We start from the raw sequence: 20,774 nt of genomic DNA on the forward strand, positions 1-20,774 counted from the left end.
ACTGCAGGGGAATAAACCATCAAGAAAGGGGAGAGGGGGGCGAAACCGCCCGATTTGCTCCTTGCCCGTCGTGCTACTTTTTCAGCTAAATACCGCTGATATTGCCCAGGAAAGAACGCGCTGCGGAAAACGTGCTGTAAGCCCTTAAATGCAGAATCTGGCACTTAAATACAATCGCCCCCCACATGCGCTCATCCTGCTGCTGTCCTTTTGCAGCTACCATTGCCACCGATATTGCCCACGAAAAACACACTGTCGCAAATGCGCTGTACGTGCTTAAAATGCCCCACTCGGCTTAAAACAAAACTGCAGCTCGCTGCCGTGCCCCCGGCCGCGCTCTACCTGCCTCTGATTGTGCGTGCACACTGTCACAAACATGCTGTACGTACTTAAAATGCCCCACTCAGCTTAATACAAAACCGCAAGTCGCTCCCATGCCCCCGGCCACGCTCTACCTGCTTCTGATTGTGCGTGCACCGAACGCTGACACGCTCCCAGGACCGCCACTCTGCTCCGCCTTGAGAAAACAGCTGATCCACCCGACAAGACTCGCAGCTGCTCGCAGTCCCTCATGCGCCACTCGCAACCTGTAGGGAGACCAGAAAAAGAAAAGGAACCACGCTCTCCTCGCTGCTGCGATCAACCTGAAAGACAAAAAAGGGAAAACGAGAAAAAAGGTTAGTTGCGGCCTGAGCCTGAGGCCATGCCCCTGCGTGTCCTGTCGTCGGTTGGTGAGCGGTGAACAGAGACTGTTCGTTCTGCTCCCCAGCCTTTTAACCCTTTGGTGCTAGGCAAGCCGGTTACAACCGGCTTGCCCGACGTTGCTCAAACGCGTGAACCAAAAGCACTGGAAAAAGCTTTCGGTTCACGCCTGGCTACCCAATCAGGCGGATGTTAACAAGGGGAGGCAGGGTGCCACGTCACTTCTGTGCGCGGCGCTCCCTGCCTTCCCCTGTGTGCGGTGGCCTGGTGCAACTGCCATAATGGTGGCGTGCCCGAGTTGGGCCTGCCTTCCAATACCACTTCCCTCCCTCACTACCTGTGTCCTCTCTATACTGTCTACTCACACATACTACCTTCCTTTTTAATGTATTTTTATTAACCTTTCCAATCGAAATAGTGTAGGCAATATTAATAACATAGTAATTTGCTCAGCATAAAATAATGCCTGCTGCGCCCCTCACTAACCCCACCACTCTCCCATCTACCCCAGTCACCGGTGCGCCGTAAAATATATACAGTATAAACAACTACAGAACTTCCTTGGAGCAGCTCAACATCAATGAACAGGGACAGTACAGTATCGTAGGCATTGACATCATACCCATTAACTGCCGCTAGTGGCCTGTAGTTAGTTGGTCAATCTGTGCAAGTGTGGAGCTGGGACCCCTCGTTCTTCTTCTAGTGAGCCCTCTTCCTAATCTACATCTGGTGTCTGAAGTGCTGCAACTAAGCCCTCCCACGCCCTTGCTGTCTCAAACACTTCATCATTATTCATAAGTGAGGCCTGTTGCAATCGAAGAATTCCCTCACTCCGCGCCCATTTAATCAATTCCGCCCGCCATCTCCCCACCTTAGGCCCCTGTCATGCTTTCCAATGCATTGTAATCTCTCGTTTTGCCAATACTAGCCCCAAATCTATGAATTTGCTAGCCACTTTCGTTCTAGCAGTATGCGGGAACCAATGCAGTAGACAAGTTCCCGGTTCCAGTTCCACTGACCTATCTGTAGCCAAATTCAAAACGTCCAAAACCTCCTCCCAATAGGTTCCCAAGGCCGTGCATCCCTACAACATATGCAGGAAGTCCGCTCCCTCCAGAGCACATCGCGGACACTGAGCCGCCGTCTCCGCAAAATACTTATTAAGCTTTGCAGGAGTTAGATACGCTCTATGCAGGACATAAAACTGTATTAATTGAAACCGGGCATTTCTCGTACACTTCCATGCCCTCTTAATCAATTGAGCCCACGTTTTCTCAGGGATTTCCTTACCAAGATCCACCTCCCATTTCCCCTGCAGTGTTCCCAACGGGTCTAAATTCTCTGTCAGTATTCGTCGGTAAAGGCACGTTATGGCCTTAAAGGTCCCTGCAGCCATTACTACATATTGGCATGCCATTGAGGTTCGAGGTTCTGACAAACCTGTCTTCCAATAGCGTTGGATTGCGGTGATATGCAACAAATAGTCCCCTCGCAGGAGATCGTACCTATGTCGCAAGTCTTGGAAAGACAACAAGGTCTCGTTCTCGTACAAGTCCCCCAACACCTGTATCCCCAGGTCCTCCCAATTTGCCAGCGCTGTCCAGTCCCCTCCATGCGGGAATGCTGTGCACATACCCAGCGGTATCTCCGGGGCATACGGGCGAGCGAACCCAGCCCTACGCTGACTCCAGTTCCAGCACAGCCTCATCGTTCGTTCCTCGGTCGTAAGCGGTTCCAGTCGCATCTTCTGTGTAAAACTATGAAAGACAAGATATAGCGTGGGACCCAGCGACCCTCCGGGCCTTCCGGACCTCGGAACTCCCTTGCCACAGCCTGTGTAAGCCACTGCAGCTGAGCTGCTAAGTAATACCACTCAAAATCCGGAACCGCCATGCCCCCATCCACTCTTGGCCTTATCATCGTGACCATTGCCACTCGTCTTCTACCTGTCCCGCAAAGGAACCTGCTAGTCCTAGAACGGAGCTGTCTAAACACAGAGCCCGGGATCTAAATCGGCAAAGTCCGAAAATAGTATAGTGAACGCGGTAGTGCTACCATCTTCAGGAGCGCTACCCGCCTCGCTACAGAAAGCGGCAGCGCACTCCAAAATACCATGCTACCCCTGAGGCCACGGATGGCCCGACCAACGTTGCCCTCCAGTATATCGTCGGGGGCGTGGTAAATATTGGTACCGAGATAAGACAGACATCTAGGCTCCCAACGGGCCTCCATCAGCTGGGGAGGTTCTGTCGCAGTCCGGGCCACTGGGAATTAACAAGTCTTTGCCCAGTTCACCCTCAACCCCGAAAAGCGGCCAAACACACGAAGCAAGTGTCTCGCGCCATCTAAGTCCGTCGTCACATTCCCTAGGAACAACAATAAATCATCCGCATATAGGGAGATAAACTGTATGTCCCCCCGCAAATACAAACCAGCATATTAGTTCTCCAATCGGGCATGGGACGCTAGAGGCTCGATGGCCAGAGCAAATAATAATGGGAAGAGCAGACATCGCTGTCTCGTGCCCCGTCCAATCGGGCAAGCCGATGAGATTGTCGCGCCCATGCGTGCGCGCGCCGTCGCCGACCTATATAACAACTCCGTCCATTCTACAAAGGACTTTCCAAGACCATATGCATGAAGGACTCGAGACAAATACGGCCATTCCAGACTGTCAAATGCCTTTTCAATATCTACCGAGAGAACCGCCGCGTCTGGTGTATTAGCGACGCTCTCCCAGGATTCGTAACAATCGCCGCACGTTGGTTGCAGTGGTTCTCTTCGGGATAAAGCCCGCCTGGTCACCATGGACCAAGTACGTCATATGAGGAAGCAGCCGGGATGCAAGGATCCTACTTAAAATCTTATAATCCGTCGTCAACATTGATAACGGGCGATATGCCGACAGAGATAGCGAGTCTTTCCCTGGTATTAACAGCGGGATGATAATAGTCTCTCGAGCAGAACCCAGTAAGTTCCCAGCTTCCTTGGCTTCGCGATATAACGCCCGGAGTTTAGGGATCAGCGTATCAGCATAGGCCGAGTAAAATTCTATGGGCAATCCATCGGACCCCGGGGTTTTTCTGCGCGCCATATGTTTTATTGCACTGCGTATTTCTCCTTCCGTGATCTCCTGCCCTAGCTGCGCCCCCTGGTCTTCCTCAAGGCATGGCAATCGTACTTCAGCTAAAATCTCATTCAACCCATCAGTCATGCCATGTAGTTTAGTTTCATAGAGTTCTGCATAATATGCTAGGAACATCTCATTAATCCCTCGCTGAGTATACTCCGACATCCCCGTCGAGGTAGTCAACGCTAGGATCGGTGTACCCCGCGGAACCGGATTCGCTAACCATGCCAGGAGGGAGCCAATCTTATCCCTCTCCGCATGTGCTCGTACCAGGTATTCCTTATGATCAAAGCAGCGTAATCGCTCCACTTGCGTCGCCACCTCCTCCCTTGCCGCCATAACTTCGTCCTGCAATCCAGGGTTCTCCGGGCAAGCTTTCTTTGCCCGTCGCAACCGTTGTTCCCCCCTTTTCTATATCCTGCTACAGCGTTTTCCGCATACCTGTCCTTTTAGCAATGCATAATCCCCGTATTACCACTTTGAATGCGTCCCATTCCAGTCCTAGGGTCGAAGCCGTCCCCCCATTCTCAATAAAGTAATGCTCTATTCCCTCTCGGATCTCAGCTCGAAACACCGGGTCCTCCAAAGCCTCAGGATGCAACCGCCAGGTGGGGACAAGGTCGCTCCCGGGACCATCTCACCGTCCATAACAGCGGGTTATGGTCCGAAATAGTCTTCGCCAAATACTCACTACCGCGCACTAATGCATGCACATCTGGAGAGCATAGCACCGCATCCAGCCGCACATGCAAGCCATTGAGGGGGGAATAATAAGAGTAATCACGTTCTCCTATGTGGTGAGCTCGCAATGTATCTATCAATCTCCATTCAGCTTGCCAGTCCCTCCTAAGTTTTGATAGCTTATGGGCAGGTGCCTGGGGCAATGGGGTGTGCGATCTGTCCAGCTCAGCATCCAGAACGGAGTTATAATCACCCCCTAATAACACTGAACTTGTTAAATAAGGTGCCAGTTTCCCCGTTAATGTAGCAAAAAAGGATTTCTGTTCCCCATTGGGGGCATACACACTGCACAGTGTCGCATCCCTCCCATCCAATCTACCCATGACAGCCACATATCTCCCATCCGGGTCCACCATCTGCTAGGTCGGCTGGAAAAGAACCTCCGCTCTCACCCAGATCAGTACTCCCCTGGCATAAGCAGAATATGTTGTGTAGAAAAGCTGCCCTCTCCAACGACCCCTCATCTCTATCTATTTGGGTTTCCTGGAGAAAATCTATCTGCGCCCCTCTACGTACCAGATAAGCGTGACTTTTATGGCGTCTCATCATCGTATGCATCCCCCGCACATTCCACGTTGTACATTTCAGTTCAGGTACTGACCCCATAATGCAATTTGTACTTGTGTTGTGACTGCCCTTCTCACATTGGCGCACCGGTGACGTGAACCCCCCCCCCCCCCCCCCAACCCCCAACAACCCCCCCACCGCCCGCCCCAGAACAGGCTCCAAACAGCTAGTACCCATCCAAACAGTCCCCCCAAAATCGCTCTAATAGCGAAACAAGGGGGAGGAGGACCAACACCAAGAAGACCAGACCCGCTGCTTCATCGCACCCCCAGCACCAAACCCCGTTATAAAAGAAAATCCCCCCTCTCAGATAGAACCCCCCCCCCCCCTCCGACAGGCGAGGACCCACATATCTCAGGCAACCCGATAGGCCCCACAACTCATCCCGTGCTCCCCCACGCCTCCCCACAAAGCAAACCCCACCCGTGTCAACCGGCCCCTCTTACTACGTAGGACAACAGATCAAGCGTCCACAATCTCATCCGCCGTTCTGGGAGTTATATGTGGCATGGCAACACTCCCCGCATCAGTTCCATCGGAGTCCGAACGATCCGAGCCCTTTTTAGAGTCTGTCAGTCTCAGCATCGCAGTGTCACTCGCCTGAGACAGTTCCGTCACAGCCTGTAGAACCGCCATTCTTTCTTTCTTCGTCTGAGTAGTAGTAGGCCTTTGTGCTTCGCCGCATTGTCTCCTGGGGCGCCGCTCACGCCACGGTCGGGGCACATCCACCTTCTGTCCCCCAGTGCGTCCCGCCGCACCCGCTCCTGCCCGATAGGATTCCAGCCAACTCCATGCTTCGTCGGGGTCATTATGAAAGATCGTTTTGCCTTCCGACGATATGCTCAGCCGCGCCGGTAGCGTCAGAGAGTATTGGATGCCCTCGTCTCGGAGGGCCTTATTAACCACCAGGAACGAGGCCCGATGGCGCTGTACCTCAAGGGTATAATCCGGAAATAGCGTGACCTTGCTATTGTCCACTCTATAGGGGCCCGATGTGCGCGCCCAGTGCAGCAATAGGTCTCTATCTTTATAATGGGGCAGGCGGGCCACTACAGGCCTGGGGGTGTCTCCCAGGCGCCAGCGGGCAGGCAGGCACCCTGTGTTCCCATCCCAACGTGTAAAACGGAGTCAAACCCTCCGGGGCCACCTCGCTACAGAACCAGTTCTCCAGGTAGTCAAGCATACTTTAACCTTCAATTCCTTCCGGCAGGCCCACCACTCGCACGTTATTCCGTCTATTGCATCCTTCAGCATCCTCGGCCCTCTTCTCCAGTGCTTGGATCCGACGCATGACATCACCCATTTGAACATCTAGTGCTTTCTGCAATGGTTCCAGAGCTTCCAGAGTAGCCTCCGTCTGCTTCACCCGATCCACCAACTTCGCATGATCGAGTGCCAGCCCCAATGACACTTGAGCAATGTCCTGCTGCAGCGCCTCCTTCATGTCAGTGATCGCCCGGAAAATCTGATCCACCTGTTGCTGCATCATCCCCTCAAAAGGCGACTCGGCTTTCCCCTGCGCTCTCTGCTCCCCCATGTCGTTGTCCGGCTCCGGGTGTGCTCCTTCCTGCCTGCCACGCGGCTTCCCAATGGTCGTATGACTGTCGATTTCGTGGATACCTCGAAGTTCTGAACGACCCTTGCCGCCACAGGTATCCTCTGTAATGTCCTGATTCTTCTCTATTGTAGGGCGACTGCTACACATCCGGACGGGTATCCAGCTCCTTAATGCCCATCGCCAGGGCATCGCGGCGCTGCACTAGGTCTTTCCACCACCTCTGGGGCACAGCACGCAGGCATTTCATAGGTAACGTTCAGGCATTCAATGGCGGCTCTTCCGCTCCTCCGCCGTCAATGGGGAGAAACCTCACCTCCGGCGACTGTCCAACAGCTCCTCAGCTCCACGCGGGCCGGTCCCCATTGCCAGTAAGTTCTGCCGTCAGGACTCCCCACCAGCGCCCATAAATCACCACAGGTGGACGCATCCACTCCTCTCCCGGGCCGGCGTCACTCCCTAGGGCGGCCACCGATGATATCGCTGCGCGGCTGTAGCTCCTTCCCCCTCCGATTAACGTGGAATGCGGTGGGCACACCCAATGTCAGTAAACTCAGTCACAGTGTAGGTCCATCGCCCACCATCAGCGTCTCCGCGCTCTATCTAAATGAAGTTATGGGGCATAGAGTACAATCCACTGCCCAACCGACACCAGAAGGACACCCAGCCGGGCCACCCAGCAAATAATCCGGACCTTAATATGTACACTGCAGTTGCAGGATGCTATGAGCTGCCCCAGGGGGTCCTCCGGCCAAGCAGCAGTGTCTATCCGGCTCCCTCCACCCACGCCTGATCCAAAGGCAAGCTTTAAGGAATGCCTATCCAGGTAAGCCACCTGCAGGGGGAGGCACACGGGGAGCAAGCACCTCATCCAAGTAAAACACCGCTGTGCCAGCCAAAAGTATTTCCAGGGTCGTCCCTTTATGCTGCCAATGCTGAAATGTCAGCCCACAAAGTAGCAGCACTGCGAGCGATCTCCCCGGTACGGATCTCCGTTGCGGCCTCGCATCTCACCGCCGCCGGGTATTTCAGGTACTGCGGTCGTCCGCCATCGAGCCTTCCATCACTTCCCGGGCACCAGCAACGGGTGTTCGCCAGGCCGCACCGCAAGTGGGACTCTTCCGCAGCCGTCTCTAGTCACCGCTTCCAATGCTACGCGGCTGCCCCGCCGCCATCTTGGCCGCACTCCAATTCAGTGGCTGTCGTCTCAGTAATCGCCGATCCCGGCACAGGGCTGCAAGATCCCGGCCCATGCAATATCGTGGGACCCCGCCGCCAGGGGGGCCCCCCCCTCCGAGATCGCCGGGACAGCAAACCGGCGTTTTAACAGGAGAACCAGTGGGGTCAGCGCGGAGCTCTCAGCTCACGCGACCGTCCTCATCAACGCCTAAGCCACGCCCCCTCACACATTCTACCTCCCTTTACACTCCGTGCACTAGTTCACCTCACCCTCCCCCTCCCCCCTTGGTGCCCCTTCCACTTGTGCCTCAATCTCTCTCTCGGACTTTCTCACTCATCTCTCATGCACTAATCCCACCTCTCTCATGTCGTTAACTTCAGGTCTTCAAGCACAGTTTCTATCCCGTAACATTTGAAAATGTATGTCCCTTAACGCCACGTCTTCCTTCTCTTAGGGTGTTTTCTCCCTGCACAAAACTTCCCTCTTAATGCGTCTGTGGCCTGCTCTCCTACTCCTTCCCACACACTATTTCTGCTCCTCCTGTCTCAAGTTCAATAACCGCTTGCTACACAACCTACCTATCCCTCTTATTTTTCCTCTCGGTCTATTCTCTGCAGCTCTCACCACTATGTATTCACCATACCACATATTTCCATTACACAAATACTCTACACAACACGCAATTACACAACTAACAATACCAATACAACCCACATAATTCCACTCCACATTATAAACGTCCACTACACTCCAAAACAAAACACATCGTAAAAAAATTATCATTTACGATGCCAATGAATTTTACTCTTACAAATGTGAGACCTATTGCATTGCAAATGCATGTTTTTTCCTCACCCCAGACATCCAGAATGAATTCGAAGAAAGCTTTTCCCAAACTATAATGTCTTTGCTGAAATACTTTGTTTTGATGGTAAAAGGTAGTGTGAGCATTATCTGCCCTATGTGTTCTTAGGTTGCTGTGGGGTGCCACAACAATCGGTCTGTTGACTTCAGCCGCTTGTTTGGTAGATCTTGGAACAAGCTCTTTTGATGTGTTCAAAGCTGTTAAGGTTGGTTGACCTTTCAACAAATCCCTATTATTGCTGATTTCCTAGAATACCCGAAGTTGACATGAGAGCATCTTTCAGAATGAAAAGAGTATTCTGGTGCCTTATGAATTTTTCGTAGCCGGCCAGGTTCCAGATACTTCAGGAGCATCATATACAGGTTAATTAATAAAACACAGAAACTGAGTACTTTAAATGATTGCCAGGTTCCATATCTATGGTCACTGAAAAATGTGACTGGACAAGATGGTGGACAGATGGGCACTCCTTCAACAAGGTAATGATCAATTAAGAGCAACCTCATTCTAGATTTATGACTACCTTGATCATCCGAGGGTCTGCTCAAGACTCGTGATGTTTCCAGATGCTCCTGGCAGGTGCCTCCAATCCCTGACCTTAGGAGTCTTGTCCACGTTCACCTATTAATCCATACACCATGTTCAGTTTGCCCTTTGACATGAAAATGTCATTTGGACATTCCAAAGCTTTATCAACAAGGGGCTGCATGGAAGGGAATGATTGTTTGGCACATGTCTATTATGTGGTCTCATTCAGTTCTACCTACACTTCTATTTAAACATGGCAGAATGTTGTGATCAGGTGTACCCCGTATGTGCGTTCCGGAGAATTCAAGTGCTGTCACTGAGCAGGTCTCATATGCTTCTCAACTTGCCAAAAACAGGGATATAATGAACTTCTTATTAAATTTTTCGCGATATGTACAGTGAACGAAAGAGTGATCGGCATTATACGTGCTGTTCACAGTGCAAAACACTACCCCCAGAACTTTACAAAAAGAAAGATTTCGTACTTTGGTTATCAATAGTAAGATATCATTCGTTATTTAGAGTTTTGGTGGACAGTACCGTCTGCCAAACTCTAATTACCCTGCAGTCCAACCACATACTCTTAAATTTGTGGGACAGATACCAAGCAGGCTGTCAAATTTTAAATTAACTGCAACCATCTTATTAGATAGATCAGTGTTCTGGTTTAGAGGCTTTTACAAGGATTGAGGTGATGGGCAGTTTATTGTTGGCGGGAATGCAGATGTGAGTGAAGATTCCAGTGATATTCCATTTTGAAAAACCAGACTCTAGATGGTGTTTTCACTACACGCTAAAATGTGGTATTTCAGTCAACACACCCATCGCTTAAACTGAGTGGGCAAACGGTGTTTTGTTCTGTCATGTGATGTGCTCGGATTGATCCGCCCCACATTGTCTTGTATTTAGAGTTTTTAAGTTTTTGTTCTGAGTGAGGTGTGCTGTTCAATATGATTTGTAGTCCCTACGTTAGTGGTGTTCTGTGAAAAATGCATGGGATTCTAAGGTAAAACTGTAAATGGTGGTCATGTAAATGTAGAGTACAGTACATTGGTGACAGAGTGGCTTATTTGCTTTTTTCGTTTTCAGTATAAGAAATTGTTTGCCTCAAAAGATGGGACAGTAGGAGCTGCTGAAAGATTTGTAGCTGGATCTTTGGCTGGAGCTACGGCACAGACTTCTATTTACCCAATGGAGGTAAGTAGTGTTTCTCAAGTTTTGCATAACTTTCCATTTCGACTATGACTGTTAATCCTTCATGGCTATCTTCTTAACAATACTTACAATGTTATTCTTGACTGTACAATAAAAAAAGGTTTGCAGGTAACTTAAAATGTAACATTTTTATATCAAGATTGAAGAAAAGTTATCATTGCAAAACTTTCTACTCACTAATGTAAACCTTAAAATCTCTTTAGTTTTATGAAGCAACAATCCTGCACTATTTAAAGACGTGTAGTATTAATTGTAAGTATTGTTCCAACACAGAAGTTCCTTATTACCCAGGCCCTGTGATTCCTTTAATTGTTTAGTGAAGTGTTTCTTTTGGTTGTCCCAGCGCAAGTAATCCTAAAACGTGAAATCTGGTCAAAGTTAACTGTGTATTGCAATTAGGCATTGGTGAAAAACGATTAAAAAGTAATAATTCATTGGACGGCGCAAAAGACAACCTGTTTAAAACACTCATTATTTACAGTGTACGAAAAGGAAATATGTACAAATAAAGCGTATAATAAAAGTTTAGCCCATTTGCCCCCAAATCTGACTATGCATCTGGTGGAAATATTTGGAAAAATTAGGCAGTGCGAACCTGACCTAAAGCAACGGCGCAATGTACATTACGTAGCTGTTGGGAGATGAGCTATATGATTGCGTAAACTAATTGGGGATTACACAAATAGATTTAAAGCACAACATTTTAATCAATTCATTGCAATATTAATTATTAGCATAAGCTATCTCAATACTAATATTCAGTACACTACTAACAATCACAGTCCAAATGGGTCTGCAATCTAGTCTTCATTAGTTCTACCTTTGAGAGACGATGCAAGTTTAATGTGTTAATTGCCATAGTGCAATTCAGCGCCTCAGATAGAAAAAACATGTGCATGCTTTGCCAGGTTCTAATTTGATTCACCCATAGAAATATAGCTAAACATGCCACATCTTTATGCTTCCAATTTGCTGTCCCCTACTTTTTCCTTTAATGTTATTTTCTTGTTTTTGTAATATGGATTAATCTGGACCATGCTCCCCCCACAATCTTCCCCTACACATGTATTAAATACATTGATACTAAAAAATTTAAAAACACATTGAAAATTATTGGTGGTGACTTGAGACTATTTAGGGAACAACTATACTCTATTTCTGAACTCTCATCATCTGTATTTAAAGTTTTGAGATAAACACTGAAGTATTTCGAAGTGTTTACATTTATTTGTTTTCTTGTTGGGCTCCATAAATCAGTTTACTGTTTTCAGCTTGCCAGTGGGACTAACTGCCTCGTTTAAACAGAATATTTTTATTGTAACCAGCACTTTTCTGCGTCATCGGTAAGCAGTTAAATGGAAGTATTCACAAGAACGTTTGCGAGATTAGTATCACCCATGTGAGTGGGTACATCCTTTTTATCATTGTACGGTTGGAAGGCTGAATCTACCTACAAAGCTTCAAATTGGTGACAAAAAAAAATCTATATTTCTTTTTAAATTGAAATTCAGTAAATAAATCAACATTTAGCAATCATCCTTGTTACAAGTCATTACAATATCTCACAGAAATACAGGACTGCAGTACACCAGACAGAGCAGTCCATGGGTTTGTGTTTCATTGACTGTGCACATCTTCCTTTCCTCATAGCAATAGCATTTTAATTGGTGACTTTATGTGGCACCTATTCAGCAATACCAAGTGAGTTAATTGAATGAGCTGTACTGCTGACTTACATTGAAAGCCTTTCCTCCTAGGCATCCATGCCTGTATCGCACACCGGTACCTGTTCCTGTCTCTTTCTGCTCTGTCTCCCCCTCTGCAGCTCTGACGGCTCCAAATCTTGGCCCTGCAGCCCAATAGGCTCAGACAGGTTCAGGCAGCTGGTTCTCGGTTACGCCCTCACGGTACTGCTGTCTTCCCTGCTTTGGCTCACATTGACTGCTCTCCGACAGCTACTTCTCAGACGCTGTCACTCCTACCCTCTATCCCCAATTCAACTCCTGCTTCATAAGTCTAGCTTGGGGTGAGTGTGAGAGCCCGACAGTGCCCAATAGTATCCAGCGCCGAGTGCCCAGCTGCTTGATTGTTTCACTTCCTTCCGCTGTGCTGCCCAGGTGACGAATGGATTTTCTTTGTGTTTTTTTGGGTTGATTTGGATTGGTTTTGGGTTGGTTGAGCTTTTTGCCCACAGAAAAGGGCAGCCACCAATCCAGTCTCCGGTTTGGTGACCAGGGGAGCTCTTGTGCGTGCGGCGAGCATGCCCTGACCTGGTGGTCCTTGTGCCTCACCTTTCTCCTATTAGCACCTTGTCCAGCTTGTGCTATTTGCACAACTTATGCAACATAACCTGGCCAACAGCACTATGGGCCTTAAGTGGGGCTCTGAAGCCATGTTGTTGGGTCTGAGATTCAGAGCTTCTGATGAAAGCAGGGGAGGACAGTGAAGGAAACAATCCCCTAAGCTTTTGAGATTCAATGAAGCCAGCCACCCTGAGACTCTACCCTCCTAATTCATTGTTGCCATTATCACCAACGACTAACAGCAACTAACATACTGAGATATCAAGACACCAAGAGCAGGAAAACAAGATCTGAAGACCTCATCTGAAGGGAGAAGGAAAGTCTTGTGGGTGGTGGCGGCGGTTGCTATAAGGCCCTAGGGATGAGGTGAGACCTTTGTCATAGCTGTTTAACTTTTTTTGGCCATTTCTTTCTACTCCGTTGCTTAAATCTGTTTTATCTTACTGAACTGATCTTCAATATCCTACAAAACCAACTCTTCATCTACTATGCGGATAAAATGGGTAAGCATAAAGTGGAGCCTACGCAATCCAAGACAACCAGGGCAGCTGGGACACCTGGACTGGTCAGTCCCTTGACATCTTTTATTCCATCCACTTAATCATTCAGCTGATTTTTCATGCAGGCAGTGGGGGTAATATCTAAGGAAACTGAATTAGCAGAGAGACGATTGTCACCTGCAGACAAAGCAGTACAGCCTTCTTCCATTTTGGCCATGGCTGTCGTATCTTCCTTGGGCGAGCGTCCTGATTGGGCAGTACCTTCCGACAACTGCAAGTCACAATCACCCCAGTCTCACCATTTTGCCAGAGGCCCCTACAGCAAAGCGGCAAAGCGTATGCTAAATAGAAGTACAACAAAGAAGTGTGCCCAGTTTCCTGTTCTGTTCCTGGCCAGTGCAGTAGAAGAATCGAGGTCAATGCAGTCCTTGTGGAGCTGTTGTGTTTCAAGTTTTCTGCTATATTAGAAACTAGGCTACGTTTTGTTCTTGTCCACATAGACTCAATTGAAAGTCTTCTGGGGAATCTTAGAGGAGGGGCGTAGAACATCGGAGGGTGATCCGCAACTCTCCGTCAAAGAGAAGGCCACAACTTTCCACTTTGGTACTGCCCAAGTGATTGCATTGAGACACCCAGGAGGACCAGTTAAAACCAATGAGCAATCTTGCTGACTTCCCACTACCCAGTCCAACTTTGCTGAAAAGGTTACTCACCCTAGTGGGGTCATGACAGGGGAGATTGGGCTTTAGGACCTTAGGTGACCAGATTCTCTAGTTTCACAAGCCAGGTCACCTGGTCTTGTAATCCATTTTCCTGCGGATGCTTGCCCTTATGTAATTATCATAGCAAATATCCCCCCTCTGACTCCTCATGCCCTGGAGTCTCACGAACAGTTAAAAAATAAGTCTGCTCACTGGCCCCATAGGAATGTACGGTATAATATTGGTTTGAAAGGGGGTGGTGATGGACGGAGCATCAGAACCAATCAAACACTCACACCCAGTCAACAGATCTGGGTTTGATCCATCACCGTTCTTTAGCCCACTCTGCCATCCTAGTTCAGACATGGCCATATGCAAATCAGTCTGACCCTGTGCCTCATGGGAACAGTCCAGCCCGAACTGCCAAGCCATGCCTTCCCTGGACCGGAAACAAGCTTCCTAGGACCGGTTTCTGGCATTTCAGCCGTCTTCAGCCAGGCTTGCTTATTGGTTTGTACAGTGACATTCTGGATTGGGCCACTATTAAAAACCTTTCCTGGTGATTGAGTCCTGTTTTGTATTGCCACCAATCTCCTATTTATTCTTGCCCAGTTAAGTCCCTGCTCCTGGGTTATTTTTACAGGCACCTAAATCCAGTAGTGGAAAGTTTTCCCTCACACCTACCTGACACCCGTGCTCCTGCACTTGTTTCTACTGCTAATTGTTTCTTCTGATTGTCGGAACTACAAAAGAACAACTGAATCTCCTCTTCTACGTTTATCCATCATGATTCCAGGTGCCTAGAGCCCAACTGTGTACTTACTGCTCTAGGGGAGATATCAGGAAGGGACGAAGCTCCCATTACTAATAAAATCCACGTAACCGTAGCTAGTAAATAGAAGCAAATGATGGGTCCAGACAAGCCTTCTTCTAACAGTCTCTCCCATCCCAGATATGTATGTATTTTTTTTCCTAGAATGTGGCTTGACTAAAATTAAAACTGAATTTGGACAAAGTTTATTGAAGTGCACCATTTATGTATGTTCCAAGCGACTTGGGTCACATAAGATGTCTTTAGGGTTGGCTTCAGGAGTTTCTTTGTCCCGGCTGTTCTGGCATGTGCTCGGAGAGCCTCAAGAGGCCTTGGGATTTGGATAAAGATTAGCCTTAGGTGCACTGTAAGACAAATGTTCGAGGCATGTGGGCTGCTGAATTCATATCTGTGCATAGATCGCCGCCTAGTGTTGGGTCCGGATGTTTGCACGTTGTTGTCCTGGAAGAGTCTTCGAAGTATCCTGGGATAGGTGACTCCTCCCCTGGACTACAGTGCGCATGGGCATCCTCTCCATCCTCAGATTGTTTTTTTCCGCCATTGGGTTCGGATGTGTTATCTTGACTCAAGTTAGGAAAACCTGTTTTCAGGCCAAAAGGCCTTTAGCTCGCGTCGGTACTGTTATCGATCGGTATCGATAGTATCCCTGTTAGTTTACTAACTTCTAGAACAAACTTTCGCATCTTACCCGTCCGTCGATTCGACATCAACGATGGAATCGAGAACACCATTCAAGAGGTGTCCGGTATGCAATGCGAAATACCCCCACGTCGACGTCCATCCGGTGTGCAACAAATGCCTCTCACCGGATCACGACGAATCTACATGCATGGCCTGTGCCAGATTTCGATCCAAGAAGACTCTACGGAATCGACGAGCGGCGAGACTCGAGGCGCAGCAAGCGGCACCGGCCCCGGCCGACATCTTCAACGCCGAGACCGAAGATGTCGAAGAAGTGAAGAACCTACCCTCCAGTCCCGTTTCCGAACATGACTCCGGATCGGGGGATGTCGACGAAACACTCTTTCGCAGAGATGAAGACGACACCGAGGTAGGAGACTACGATGAGGCCTTAGGGGCCGAAGAGAGTAGCTCCGGTGACGAGCAAGGCCTACCCGTTCAGACTGAAGAAAGCCCAGTGCAACAGTCTATGGCTCCGGTCGAGGGATCGCCTTCGGGCCTTACCCAAGACTTATCCCGCAGTTCTTCGGCCCCGCCCTCGGGCCCGGCCTCGGACATTCAGCGGCAGCCATTAATGCCAAAAATGGCTGGTTTCCCTTCTCTAAAACCGAAACCGAAAGCAGTATTGGTTCACTTGAAACCGAAAGTGGCGCTGGTCGGATCGAGGCCCTCCACACCTTCGACGCCAGCAAAACACATCGGCACCGAGCGCACCAAACGAGACTTCGGTGCCGAACTCGAAGCGGCCGACGTCGGGGTCGACACAAGGAAGAAGACCGTCGGTACCACCAAACCTGCTCGGCTCCCGGCACCGACGCAATCGACTTCGACCCCAAAGGTCAAACAGCCTGCTGCGTCTCACGCCGCTTCCACGGCGACATCTAAGCCACAATCATCGAAGAAGTCGACGGCCACTCCCGCCCCTCGACTCGATGACCCACCGGCGCCGAAAAAATCCACGACCGCCTCAACTGAACCGGTCGGTGCGAAAGACTCGAGGGCGCTCCAGACTCGACCCATTGCTGCGCAATGCACCAAAAAGAAAATGGTCCTCCAGGACACGTCGGGCTCCGAGCCAATTAAAGCTCCAGCAGCCTCTTCGACACCAGCCAACATTACTTTTGGCCTGCCACCATCCACGGCCCCGAAAATGTTCCAAATCAGGACACGGGTGACCCATACCACAATCACGCCTGCCGAACACTCTGCGGAGACGTCTCCATCGCATATAATCGACGCCGACACCGGCAGGATGATTATCCACAAACGGAAAATAACTTCGGAGCCGGCTTTGGACTCCTTCAGGATTCCACTAAAAAGAAAGCTGCCTGTGGCTTCAGAACCAGTTCTTTACGAACCTTTCCACTCACCCTACCAGGATCCACAATCCTTCTCTCCCACACACTCCGACACGGATGCGTTGGGGGACTACATGGGTGACCAGGTCCCCTACCCCGGAGACATGGACCCTGACGGCCAGCAAGACCCTGATCAAACTTGGGATGACCCTGTGGACCCAGGTGCACCTATGGATGCACAAGACCCGCAACTCTATGGAGCAAAAACATCTCCCACAGAGGACACGGCAGCATTCAACGCTCTAATTGAACGTGCCGCGGCCAATCATGGGGTGCAACTTCACTCGGACACCGTCGAGGACGACTTTCTTATGGATACTTTTGCTTCCTCAGAAAGAAATATAAAAACTCTACCCATGTTGAAGGGTGTCCTCAAACCAGCAAAGGACATCTTCAAGGAACCCACCAGGGCAAGAGTGATAAACTCCAGGATCGACAAAAAATACAGATCAGCGCCTGGGGACCCTACTTACATCAGAGGCCAATTACCTCTGGATTCCATTGTCGTTGCGAATGCTCGCAAGAGGGCACACTCACAAACAACAGGTGATGCTCCTCCCCCGGACAAAGAGTCCAAGGTGTTAGAGACCTCTGGCAAACGGATTGCCGCCCAGGCAGCCAACATATGGCGCATTGCCAATACTCAAGCACTCCTCGCTCGCTACGATAGAGCGCACTATGACACATTAGAGCAACTAATCCAACATCTCCCTGACCAATTCAGAGAAGGTGCAGAGATCCTCATCAGGGAGGGACAGCTCCTCACAAACGCATCCATCAAGTGCGCGCTGGATGCCGCAGACACAGCTGCCAGGGCCATAAACACTAGCGTCATGCTGCGACGACATGCCTGGTTACGAATCTCCGGATTCAAACCTGAGGTGCAAAACAACATACTCAACCAGCCTGTCAACCCCGACTATTTATTCGGCCCGGAGGTTGACACCACCCTAGAGAAAATAAAGAAGGACACGGACACTGCAAAGTCCATGGGGGCTCTCCAAACTCAGTCCTTTCGGAGCGGCTCCTTTCGTCGCCCCGGAAATAGAGGAGCAGGTAGAGGACAGGGGTCACAGCAAACATACAACAAGAGCAATACACAAACCACCTACGATAAAAACACCCGGGGTGGATATCGTGGCTCCAGTACAAAGGGTAGAGGACGCGGCTACGGCAACACCAGGTCCTTCCCCAAGAACAAGCAGTGACGCCCTCTCCCTTCCTCCCGACCACATAACACCTGTCGGGGGAAGGCTACAAAGGTTCCTGTCCACGTGGAACTCCATCACCACGGACAGGTGGGTCAAAGATATTGTCAAATACGGTTACTGTCTACAACTAAACTCCACTCCACCCACAATACCTCCAAAAAACCGTCCTATGTCCTCAGAGCACTTAACGCTCTTACAGCAGGAGGTGCAAATTATGCTTCTAAAAGGCGTAATAGAGGTCGTACCCGTCCACGAGCAAGGTACGGGGGTGTACTCCCTGTACTTTTTAATACCGAAGAAGGACGGGTCACTCAGACCTATATTAGACCTGAGACCCCTAAACAGATACATTCTTTCCGAGCATTTTCACATGCTCACTCTCCAGCAAGTCCTCCCGCTGCTCAAGCAGGGAGACTTTCTAGACACACTGGACCTCAAGGATGCGTATTTCCACATACCCATTCACCCATCACACAAAAAATACCTCAGGTTCACTGTTCAAGGACAGCATTACCAATTCAGAGTCCTTCCCTTCGGCGTGACAACGGCACCAAGGGTGTTTACAAAGTGCCTAGCTACTGTAGCGGCACATCTACGGAGGCAGCACATACACGTCTACCCTTACCTGGACGACTGGCTCGTTCAAGCGAAGTCAGCCCAGCAATGTGCCAGCCACATGTCCCGCACCATTCACCTCCTTCACAGTCTAGGGTTCTCACTGAATTACCCAAAATCCCATCTCCAGCCCGCACACGTACAACAGTACCTTGGTGCAACTATAGACACTCTGGCAGCCACAGCTCAGCCAAATTTAGTGAGAATCAACAGCATGCAAGTGCTGATTTCCAAGTTCAAACCACAACACTCCCTGCCCGCGCGAGTGTTCATGCAGTTGATAGGCATGATGGCCTCCTGCATCTTCATAGTCCCACACGCGAGACTACATATGCGCCCGCTTCAGGAGTGCTTAGCACGTCAGTGGAATCAGGCTCAAGGACAGTTGAAAGACCTAGTGTTGGTGAGCGGTCGGGCATACAACTCTCTGCATTGGTGGAATCCACAAAACCTTTGCAAGGGCCGACCGTTCCAAGAGCCTGTCCCACAGATAATACTGACGGCGGACGCGTCTCTCCAGGGATGGGGAGCTCATGTACTCCATTACACAGTGCAGGGACTATGGACACAACAACAAAAGAAGATGCACATCAACCTCCTAGAGCTGATGGCAATCTTCCTCGCTATGAAAGCATTCAAAGTACACTTGTGCAACAAAGTCGTGTTGATCCGGACGGACAACATGACTGCCATGTACTACATACAGAAGCAGGGAGGAACACACTCTCCACAGTTGTCTCATCTGGCTCAGAGCATGTGGAAGTGGGCCATTCAGAGGAACAAGTTCCTCATGGCAGAACACCTCCCCGGCAAAGACAACCAGATGGCGGATCTGCTCAGCAGACACAGCCACCAGATGCACGAGTGGGAGTTACACCCATCAGTACTCCAACCGTACTTCCAGCAGTGGGGTCATCCGGAGATAGACCTATTCGCCACAAGCGAAAACGCAAAATGCCAAAGCTTTGGCGCCAGGTTCCCACATCCGCAGTCGCAGGGCAATGCGATATGGATGAACTGGTCCGGCAGATTTGCGTACGCTTTTCCCCCAGCACCACTGATACCGCTGGGGGCACGCAAACTGCGTCAACACTCACTGACGCTCGTCCTGGTTGCTCCAACGTGGGCACGCCAACCGTGGTACACCACCTTTCTCGAACTTTCCGTGGTGCCGCATCAAAGGCTACGGATCAAACCCGAGCATTTGACGCAGAACCATGGAGAGATTCAGCACCCAGATCCGCAACAGCTGAACCTGGCAATCTGGCTCCTGAAGTCCTAGAGTTTGGCTACCTCAACCTGCCACCTGACTGTATGGACATCATTAAGGAGGCCAGGCGACCCACTACCAGAGCTTGCTATGCAGCCAAATGGAAGAGGTTCGTCATTTATTGCAATAATAATGACATTAACCCGCTAGACGCATCCACCCAAAACATTATTTGTTACCTATTACACCTATACCGATGCAATCTGGCGTACACCTCTATACGTGTCCATTTGACCGCAATATCAGCCTATCTGCAGACCAGGCAGCACCTCTCTCTATTCAGAGTGCCTGCCATCAAAGCATTCTTGGAAGGACTCAAACGAGTCATTCCTCCAAGCCACCCACCGGCTCCGATGTGGAACCTTAATTTGGTCCTCACACGCCTGATGGGTCCACCCTTTGAACCTCTACATTCATGCGAGATTCAATTCCTTACCTGGAAAGTAGCTTTCCTAGTAGCGATCACTTCTTTGAGGAGAGTTAGTGAACTCCAGGCACTAACCGTTCAAGAGCCATTTATACAGGTCCACGCCAACAGGGTCGTACTACGTACCAACCCCAAATTCATGCCAAAGGTGGTATCGCAGTTCCACATGAATCAAACCATTGAACTGCCCGTTTTCTTCCAAAACCCACAAACTGTCGCAGAAAGGGCACTCCACACACTAGATGTCAAAAGAGCCCTCATGTATTATATCGACAGGACCAAACCCTTTAGGAAAACACAACAACTTTTCGTTGCCTTTGCCCCACACCACAAAGGTAACGCTATCTCCAAAGCAGGAATAGCCAGGTGGATCGTTAAATGTATCCAAATTTG

General features: G+C 49.7%; 1 protein-coding gene across 1 annotated transcript in view; it reads left to right on the plus strand.

Annotated features, from left to right (window-relative positions):
• The window catches only part of SLC25A24 (solute carrier family 25 member 24), a 267,768-nt gene that overhangs the window by 166,991 nt on the left and 80,003 nt on the right, over window positions 1-20,774 (plus strand). Inside the window, exon 7 of the mRNA XM_085602241.1 lies at window positions 10,358-10,465. Within this exon, the coding sequence (XP_085458367.1) occupies window positions 10,358-10,465 (108 nt within the window). The remainder of the gene's footprint in view (window positions 1-10,357; window positions 10,466-20,774) is intronic.

This window comes from Triturus cristatus, chromosome 4_2 (assembly GCF_964204655.1).
Source record: "Triturus cristatus chromosome 4_2, aTriCri1.1, whole genome shotgun sequence".
NCBI lineage: Eukaryota > Metazoa > Chordata > Amphibia > Caudata > Salamandridae > Triturus > Triturus cristatus.